At 49.6% G+C, this 9,741-nt stretch overlaps 1 protein-coding gene across 1 annotated transcript; it reads left to right on the top strand.

The window, feature by feature from the left end:
- The first annotated feature begins 2,239 nt into the window (after nucleotides 1-2,239).
- On the top strand, nucleotides 2,240-7,647 carry Wnt8a (Wnt family member 8A). The gene is made up of 6 exons (XM_052155928.1): nucleotides 2,240-2,319; nucleotides 2,402-2,435; nucleotides 2,748-2,886; nucleotides 4,599-4,724; nucleotides 5,349-5,491; nucleotides 7,093-7,647. The coding sequence occupies exons 1-6, from the start codon at nucleotides 2,240-2,242 to the stop codon at nucleotides 7,645-7,647; spliced, it is 1,077 nt and encodes a 358-aa protein (XP_052011888.1).
- Nucleotides 7,648-9,741: the final 2,094 nt, after the last annotated feature.

Below are 9,741 nucleotides of genomic sequence, written 5' to 3'. Positions count from 1 at the left end.
GCAGAGAAAATAGTCTACACTAAACTGTTCATAACACTTACTTACAGGGAGTGGAAGAGAGATTCGTGTTTACTATATTTCTATTTCAGTTCTTTTGTTTTGGTTAACAAGGAAAAATCGCTTTTATAAAAACACATCTTTGTGTACACACACATTTACTGCTTGATAGATAATAGTAAAATTATTCTATGCATATACAAGTGCACTACAAGCTTTTCGGGGACATTCTGCAAGCTGGACCTGCCTCAAAGAGACTATAATAAAGACCCGTGGCCTGTCAACAAAAGCCTGTTATACCACTAAACGCCACTAGATGGCAGACCTCACACAGACGTCCTCTGCTACAGCGGGTCAGGAGTCAGTGAGTCCTGTAAGCTCATGCACAGTGGGTTACTACAGAACCAGCTAACTACAGAACTAGCTAAAAGTCTTTCAAGGGGCTGTGGGGAGCAACACTGAGATGTTATTAACCATCTCCTCCCCAGCCTAGGGAGTCACCCCCAAAATCAAGCCTATTCCTAAGAAGTGAAGGTTAAATAACAGATTTTTTTTTCTGATTGAGAAAAGTAAGGACAGAGAAAGAGTCACTGAAGCAAACTCAGAAAGCTCTTCCCAGGCACCTTAAATCTGAGATGTCTTTTCCCCCCAGCAACGAAGCCCACTGTGCAAGCTGTGGCCAGGAGACGGACCTCTCATCCAGCAAGGACGCCTAGAAAAGTGGGGGAGGGGAGGGAAGAAGAAATCAAAGAAAAGTCTGTTTAAAAAAAAGATTAAACATACTATAAATTATTGCATAAGATTGCTACATGTCTCTAGACACTATTTTTCATATTTATCTTATCATTGAAGAACAATAACCACTTTGCCACCTGGCCCCTACTTTGAATCCTGCGGACTCCTGAACCCTAGCGCTCCTTTGGTGTGTGGCAGGTGAGCCCGGGGGGGGGGGGGGGGGGGGGGGGGAAGGGAGGGGGCGTGACCTGGAGACTGAGACTGTTCCGGTCTTGCTTTCTCCTGAACTAATCTTGCCTCTTCAGCCTAGGGAGGAGCTGATGTCACCCCGCCCCTCTCTAATGGTGCCTGAGTCCTATTAGAGCCCCACCTTTCCCACCTTTGTTTATCCAGCCGCTTTCCTGGGTACTGAGCCCACCGATGAATCTGAAAGACAGGTTTCTGTCTAAATAGCTGAAAACCCTCGCGACAAAGCAGCCCTGGGGGAGGCTGGGGGTGTCACTCAGCAGTAGGGTGTGCTTAGCATGCAAGAGGCCCTAAGCTTAACACCCAGCACCTCTCATCCACAAAATGGTGTCAGTAATAGAATATAAAGGTAGTGTGGGCTGGAGAGACGGCTCAGCGGTTAAGAGCACTGACTGCTCTTCCAGAGGCCCTGAGTTCAAATCCCAGCAACCACATGGTGGCTCACAACCATCAGTAATAGGATCTGATGCGCTCTTCTGGTGTGTTTGAAGAGAGTGACAGTGTACTCACATAAAATAAATTATTTAAAAGAAAGGAAGGAAGGAAGGAAGGAAGGAAGGAAGGAAGGAAGGAAGGAAGGAAGAAACAAACAAAGGTAGGCAGCGGTCTTTTCAAATATAGCCATGGATGGCACAAAAAAATTGTAAGTAATTAATAAACTGGAGATCTGACCTCAGAAGGGACCTTCAGAAGCGAAGATGAAATAGAATTGAAGGAAATATACACCAGCTCTTACTTTGACAGAAAGTAGTAGAATAGTCTATAGAAGTAGCAGAGATAGTCTGGGGCAGCTTCTGCTCTACAGTCCCCACAGCTCCATCACCCTGCAGGCTCAGTAGGAGGGGGGTCCCTAAACTGTCCCTCTACGATTACAAGGTAGGGAGGAAATCAGGATGAAGGGTGTGTGAAGGGTGTGGTCTCATTAACACATGAAGACCTGCATCTCCAGGGGAGAGGTGACCTGAGTTCAGGGGCGGGGCCTAGGCTGCTGGAGGCTATTTAATTCTAAGCAATGGGCCCTCTAAGGGTGGGAGACCTGCTTCAGCCCCTCTGTCTGGGAGAGAGGGCGTGGCCTCCTTGATGGCTTTGGGCTGTGACCCTCGTCTCTGATCCCCCCCCATTGGGTCGGTGGTTCCCGGGGTTCTGCCAATGAGGGACAAATGAGACAGACCAGCTGCTGATTTCCCCCCTTGCGAACTTGCCCACACAAACACCGAGAGGCTCTGCCGGCTCCATACTGCTCCCTACCTGAGTCCCCGGAATGGGCAGGACCACGGGACACTTGTTAATGCTGTGGGTGGCTGCGGGCATGTGCTCTACCTCCCTCGGTGCTTCTGCCTGGTAAGTCACTCTCCAGCCTTTAGTCCCCACCAAGGAAGCCCGCTGCCTCAGCCCCACTCACCTCGGATTTTCTTTTTGCTAGGTCAGTGAACAATTTCCTGATAACAGGTCCCAAGGTAGGATGGTCTTGCACCTCTCCTGTGTTTTATCTTCTGGGGTCTCTGATACAGCTCTTCTGGGGACAGGAAAAAGGACTGGGGACCTCTCACGCAGAAATACAGCACTGTTTATTTTTGGTTGTGTTCGTGGCGCCTGCAGTTGACCCGAGGGCCTTACATATGAACGATAGGCAAACCCTCTACCATGAGCAATGTCCCCAGGCCCCAGGAAGGCTTCTTACTGGGAAGCTGTTTGAGTTCTGCCCTCTCCCTGAGCCTGCATGACCTGTATGTACCCAGGGAAGCTCACAGCCCTCTCCCCTGGCACAGGCCTATCTGACCTACACCACCAGTGTGGCCTTGGGCGCTCAGATTGGCATGGAAGAGTGTAAGTTCCAGTTTGCCTGGGAGCGGTGGAACTGTCCGGAGCATGCCTTCCAGCTTTCAACCCACAACAGGCTGAGAGGTGGTAAGTCTTCCTGGGGCCACACCTCCTGATGCGTGCGTCCATGAAATGTGTGTGCTGAGTGAAATGCAGAAGTGACCAGCTGGCTCCTGACCCAGTTTCCTTGCTGTGTGACCCTTCGCGAAGGTCTTTCCCTCTCTCAACACATGGAGGAGGCAGGGCCTCAGACCTGCTCGAAAGGTGTTTTATACCATTTATTTATTTACTAGGGGGCATGTTGCAGTTTGTGGGGAGTGGCATTGGGAGAGATTTTTGGGACTGAACCCAGGTCATCAGGCTTGGATGCAAATGCCCTGACCCGCAGGCCCTGGGAGTCTTCTGAGCATTGACCGAAATGACCAGAAAGGTATTATTACAAATGTCATTGCAGGCTCCAATTCATGTCTGTAGTGGCATGCTTATACACACTCACCTTGCTCTGATTTACATGAAATGAAATAAAAATGGAGAAAGGGATCATGGAGCCCTTGAAAGAGTTACGTTTGTCCCATTGTCAGGAAGGCCTGTGACAAGGACGTGGAAAATTCAGAATGAGTTTGACGCGGGTGGTTGTGCTTGCAGTGTGTGCTGCATCCGTGGTATTTATCTGTGCGTGATGTGTATGTGTGTATGTGATGTGTATGTGTGTATATGTGTGTGTGCTATGTGTGTATGTGTGTGTCATATGTAGGAGTGATGTATGCATATGTACATGTATATGTAAAATTTGTGTATGTATGTATGTGTGTGTGTGCAATGTATATGTGTGTGGTGTATATGTGTATGTGTCTGTGATGTGTGTGTATGTATTGTGGGTCTGTGAGTGCGAGTGGTGTATGTGTGACATGTACACGTGTATGTCTGTGTCTGTGTATGCAGGCACGTATGTATGTATGTATGTATGTATGTATGTATATGCATGTGCATGCTTATAAGTAGGTGCAGTAGTTTATCTGGAAAACCTTTTTGAAGAAACAATAGAGTTGCTGAGAAGAGTTAGGAGAATGTAAAGGAGATAGTCGGGCGGGAAGAGCTTCCTTCCCCTTGGAACTTGCAGGTAGACTAGGAAGTGTTTGTAAGATAAGCCATCATGGGTGTGGGGAGATTGCTCAGTGGGTCGGGCACTGTACAAGCTTGAGGACCTGGTGTGGGTCTGGGTGTGGTAGCACACACCTACCATCCTGTCTCTTGGAAACAGAGACAGGAGGAGCCCAGCGCTCAACTGACCAGACAGTCTAGCCAGTCACTGGGCACCATTCAATGAGAGACACTATCCCAAAGTAAGACAGAGCAGAGCAGGGGAAGGAAGACAGTTGACCTTGGGCCTCTATACACACACACACACACACCTTCCTACTCTGTGCTCAGAAATAAAAGGTCTTTGTCATTTACCTATGCCAGCCTTGTGGCTGATTTTTATTACCTGTGCACTAGTGGACGGAAGTCTAGGCTAGACTTTAGGTGAGCAAACTCCTGATCTGAAATCACAGCCGGCCAGGAAGTAGCGTTAGCCTCATAGCTCTTTACATTTCGCCTTCCCCATCTGTAGCACGGGATGGCCATTCCTGCGTGGATGAAGTGAGGGGGAGCGAGCGCAGCCTGCTCTGAGGGGGGCCATCTTACCACCCGGGGGTGGGCCCGCAAGAGCTGTTGAACAGCATTGTCTTACCAAGGCCTCTGCTTTGGGCTAACGGGATCCACATTTCTAGTCACCCCACCCCTGTTCCTCCCCAAAGCCACGAGAGAGGCATCCTTCATTCACGCCATCCGCTCTGCTGCCGTCGTGTACACCGTCACCAAGAACTGCAGCATGGGGGACCTGGAAAACTGCGGCTGTGATGAGTCACAGAATGGAAAACCAGGTAATGACGGGAGGCAGGAAGAGGCGGGAGCTGCAGAGCTGAGCTCAGACTGAGTCTTCTAAGAACAACCTCTGGGCCTCAGCTCTCTTGAATCCCAGACTCTAGCAACCCCTTCCCTCCTGGGAGTTCATGGATTGATGAGAGCTGAGTTTGCATCCCTGAGACCAGGAATTAAAGTTTCTCTAAAACTGAGGAGACAGGGAGTGAGAAGTCTGGGAGTGTGGGAGACCAGCCCTGGTCCAAGAATAGCTTGTCCTCAACCAAAGCTACCCCACTATTTACAGACCCCTAACGACTCAGGCCTGTTGCTGAGGAGGTGGAGGGGGCTCCGATATTGCAGAGGTCCAGAATGTTTGAGCTACAATTACCTCTGAGGCATCCAGGTCGTCACATGCGTCTGTTTCCTGTGGGCATAGAGGACCTACCCACCGAGAGCTGAGAAGCACCTGGACTTTGGGGACAGGGACCCCACCCACTCCCTCTGAGCACCTCCATTCCCCTGTCTCAGTGTCAGATACACACAACTTTAGCAAGGCCACCTAGGGCTCTTGGGGACAGTTTAGCTCTTTCCCTGGGGTTTAGCTTGAGAGGCATATACAGAGCTCCTTCTTTTGTTGGGCATAGGTGGCCATGGCTGGATCTGGGGAGGCTGCAGCGACAACGTGGAATTCGGAGAAAAGATCTCCAGACTCTTTGTGGACAGTTTGGAGAAAGGGAAAGATGCCAGAGCCCTGATGAATCTCCACAACAACAGAGCAGGCAGGCTGGTGGGTATGGGAGTCACCCACTTTTGTCAACAGCTCCTCAGTCACCAGGAGCTGTCTCACTCACCCCCAAAAACACTCAGGAAGAACTCTGTTCTCTGCAGGACAAAGACAGCTAAGTCTAAGACGAGTGGCTTCTCTTAGACAATACAGTTGATAAACCTTGCTCCCATGCAGTGTGTGTGTGTGTGTGTGTGTGTGTGTTCTCCAAGATGGGAACTTTTAGGTAGCCCTGGCTTCCCTGACAATTCACTATATAGTCCTTGAACTCCTGGCGTTTCTCTTACCTTAACCTCCCAAGGGCTGGGATTACAGACATGAGCCACAAGACCCTAAAAGATTTTAACCACTTTAACTATATACAAGATATTCCTAGAGAGTTTTTTTTAAATTTCTTTTAATTGGTTTTTTTCTTCTTTTTTGGGGGGGAGGGGTGTTGAGACAGGGTTTTTCTGTTCCTGGCTGTCCTGGAATTCACTCTGTAGACCAGGCTGGCCTCGAACTCAGAAATCTGCCTGCCTCTGCCTCCTAATTGCTCGGATTAAAAGCATGCGCCACCACTGCCCAGTTCATAGAGGCTTATTATTGTCCTAAAATCTGCCTAGGATTTGAGAAATTGGGACTGTAGAATTTACTCTTCACCAAGGTTCTGGTAGGGTAACATTATGAACTCAAATCTGGAAGCAAGTTGGACTTAGAACAAAAATCATTGAAATTTTCCTGTGAGTCTCCTCCTGGATGTTCTGGGGCCCCGGGGCAGGAGCGGGCACTTTCCAGGCAACTGCACCCACTGCCTTGAGGGTAAATGGGTTCAGATACCAGGAGCTTCCTTCTCTCTGAGAGGGTGTGAGCATGGGGGCTGGGGGGGGCAGAATAGGGTGCCGGGGACAGATAAACCACCACAATTACCATGACATGTCTAGCTAGCTACAGGCTTCAAAATAGATACAGTAACCGAGGTAATTTTATCTTGATTGTATGGGCACTGGTGTTTTGCCTGCATGTGTGTCTGTGTGAGGTGTCAGACCCCCGCAGCTGGAGCTACAGATAGCTGTGAGCACCATGTGGTGCTGGGAACTGAACCTGGGTCCTCCGGAAGAGCAGTGGGTGCAATTACTGGCTTAGCGTCTCTCCAGCCTCCTGAGGTTGTCATTTCTTTTACAACTTACAAAGTATTTCTTTGGCCATTCTGTTTTGGTTTGGGTTTGGGGTTTTGTGAGATGCTGGAGACTAAACTCTGAGCCTCACACATACTAAGCAAGTACTCCACCCATGGGCCCCTGTTTAATCCAATACGTGTTACAACCGGGCCAAAGAAACACACTGAAGAAGTGATGGGCTTGGACCAGGAGCCTGTGTTCCTGGCTTCAGTCATCTCAGCACTTGGCCAGCTCCTGGTCCTCAACCCCTTAACCCCTTAACCCCGAGCAGTCTCCCTGAAAAGATCTAAGTCAGGGTTAGGAGTGCCCCCCCTCCCCAATAGTCCAGATAGGTTTCCAAAGCTAGGAAGCACAGCTCTGGAATATTCCGTCTGATTGCTAGCCACTGGCCTTCTCCACCAAGTTATTCTTTGCGTTCTCCCTCTTCCCCTCCCCCACCCCAAGGCAGTGAGGGCCTCCATGAAAAGGACTTGCAAGTGTCATGGCATCTCAGGAAGCTGCAGCATCCAGACGTGTTGGCTGCAGCTGGCTGACTTCCGGCAGATGGGGAATTACCTAAAGACCAAGTATGACCGCGCGCTGAAAATCGAGATGGATAAGCGACAGCTAAGGACTGGTAACAGAGCCGAAGGCCGCCGGGCTCCCGCAGAGGCCTTCCTTCCCAGCGCAGAGGCTGAGCTGATCTTCTTAGAGGGTTCTCCTGACTACTGCGACCGCAATGCCAGCCTGGGCATCCAGGGCACAGAGGGGCGGGAGTGCCTGCAGAACGGTCGCAGTGCTTCGCGGCGGGAGCAGCGCAGCTGTGGGCGCCTCTGCACGGAGTGTGGGCTGCAGGTGGAGGAGAGGAGAACAGAGGCCGTGAGCAGCTGTGACTGCAACTTTCAGTGGTGTTGTACTGTCAAGTGTGGCCAGTGCAGGCGTGTGGTGAGCAGGTACTACTGCGCACGCCCTGCGGGTAGTGTCGGGCCCCGGGGCAGGGGCAAGGACAGTGCCTGGTAACAGCAGCGTAAATTCACTTGCTGCCTAGTTGCACGACAGTGGAGGTGAAGACTGAACAGAATTCTGGCCTAGGGGACACAGACTGGAAAACAACTGGGACATCATAGGGTCGGCCTGTAGACCTTCCGTGATAGGTGAGGTAGATGGGTGATTCGTAAAGTGTCTTCTCCACAGGGCTGAAATCCGAGCCTTGTTCTGGCTTGTGGGCCCAGCCTTTCCTGCGCAATTACTCCTGGACTGAAGCAGCTTCTTAAAGTTTGATTTGAGGGCATATCCAGAGGACTCTCGAAGAATTTGTCCCATTAAGTTTCAGATACCGTTTGGCCCAGCTGTGCTGCTGGGAGTTGGAGGGAAGAGAAGTTAGAGGAAAGGAATTGTGGGGGCCCGGAGAGATGGCTCAGTGGTTAGGGTCCTGGCTGGCCCTCCAGAGGACTGGTTCACTTTCGCAGCACCCACTGGATGGCTGGAAGCCACCTGTACTTCCAATTCCAGGGAATCCAATGTCCTCGTCCGGTCTCCATGGCCACCAGGCACAAATGTGCACAGATGGACACTTATACATATAAAATAATAAAATAAAACATTTTAAAAAGCAAGAGTTTTGTTCCCACCTGTGAAGAAGCACCCTTCCTCGCTTGTAACTGCAGGCAAACACATAGAGGACCTGGGGTGGGACCAGCTTTCTGCTACCACAAGGTTGTTAGTAACCTGGGTTTCTCATCTGCTTATGCACACTGAGAAATCCCCCACCCCCAGGTTCAAGTCTAGGAAAGCCAGGACCCAGGATGACCATGGATCTTTCTAGCTCATAAACCATCCCCAGACCCAAAACAGCATTAAATGGACAAGTGATTAGAACTTTGCAGACAATATCCTAGAAGAACATTTCCTAGAGAACTAAAGAACATCTCTGCTACTTTCCCCAAACTGGAAAGTCAGCTTCATTTACAATAAATGCTTCTAGGGTATATCTAAGCAGGACTTTTCTTTTTCCTTTAAATATTTATTTTAATTTATGCATATCAATGCTGTGCCTGTGGAAGTCAGAAGAACTGGAGTTACAGATGGCTGTGAACCACCATACGGATGTTAAGAAGTAAACTCAGCTATAAATGAAGAATGAGGCCAGGCTGACTCAAAAACTAAAGAAAGCTGGGTGTGGTGGTGCTCCCCTTTATTCCCAACTGCAGAGAAGCAGACATATCTCTGTGAGTTTGAGGCCAGCCTGGTCTTCAAATAGAGTCCAGGACAGCCAGGGCTCTGTTATACAGAGAAAGCTTGTGGCGGGAGGGGAGCCTAAATAAATAACTAAAACTAAATACCAAGCCGGGTGCTGGTGAAACATAACTTTTAATCCTAGCCTGGTCCATGGAGTGAGTTCCAGGACAGCCAGGGCTGCACAGAGAAACAACAAATAACAAAACAATAAAAAACAAAGTAACAGGAAGAGAATCTGCTCAGGTCTGGGTGTGATTCAGATTGACTTAAGCACCTGGGAAGTGAGGAAGGAAGCCCTTTGAACTTGGGCTCCATTCGAAGTGTTTACCCTCGGGTCGCAGACCTCCTGGGTGTCTGTGCCCCTCGACAGTAGTCTAGGAAGGCTGTGGATCCTGCTCCCCTCATTTACACTTCTACCTCTTCCAAAAATCATCTCTGAAAGAGGGGTGATGGTCTACAAAGAGCCGCCTGCCTCTTCCCCAAGCCATTGGGTTCCTAACTCTGAATTTCACAGCCAAGGGAAACTGCCAAGACTCTGGCCAGGATCCCCTGCCGGCAGCTCTACCGAGGGAGCGACTACCAAGGGCCGGGCACACTCCCAGGTTTTTGTTTGAACTTCTGTTTCATTTTCACTTGCCTACAATAAATAAATATTCTGGCCATTGGTAAGAAGTGTTACTTCTCAAGCCCCTGAAAGAATAATCAATTTATCTTTAAATTTTATTTTGAATTATGTGCATGTATGTATGTATGTATGCTCATGCACTTGGGTACCCACGGGAGCAGCAGGCTTCAGACTCCCTTGTAGCTGGAGTTAGAGCCACCTCACGTGGCTGCTGGGAATGGAACTCAGGCCCGAGGCAAGAACAGTACATA

This window comes from Apodemus sylvaticus, chromosome 13 (assembly GCF_947179515.1).
Source record: "Apodemus sylvaticus chromosome 13, mApoSyl1.1, whole genome shotgun sequence".
NCBI classification, from domain to species: Eukaryota; Metazoa; Chordata; class Mammalia; order Rodentia; family Muridae; genus Apodemus; species Apodemus sylvaticus.
The sequence above is the reverse complement of the archived record's forward strand: the minus strand, read 5'-3'. Positions and strand labels throughout refer to the sequence as shown.

What these genes read in the sequence shown, in the direction of transcription:
- Wnt8a (XM_052155928.1), top strand. Translation starts at nt 2,240, where the DNA reads ATGGGCAGGACCACGGGACACTTGTTAATGCTGTGGGTGGCTGCGGGC. An exon ending in TCCCTCGGTGCTTCTGCCTG is followed by an intron (nt 2,320 to 2,401) that starts GTAAGTCACTCT and finishes TCTTTTTGCTAG; the next exon opens with GTCAGTGAACAATTTCCTGA. An exon ending in ACAACAGAGCAGGCAGGCTG is followed by an intron (nt 5,492 to 7,092) that starts GTGGGTATGGGA and finishes CCCCACCCCAAG; the next exon opens with GCAGTGAGGGCCTCCATGAA.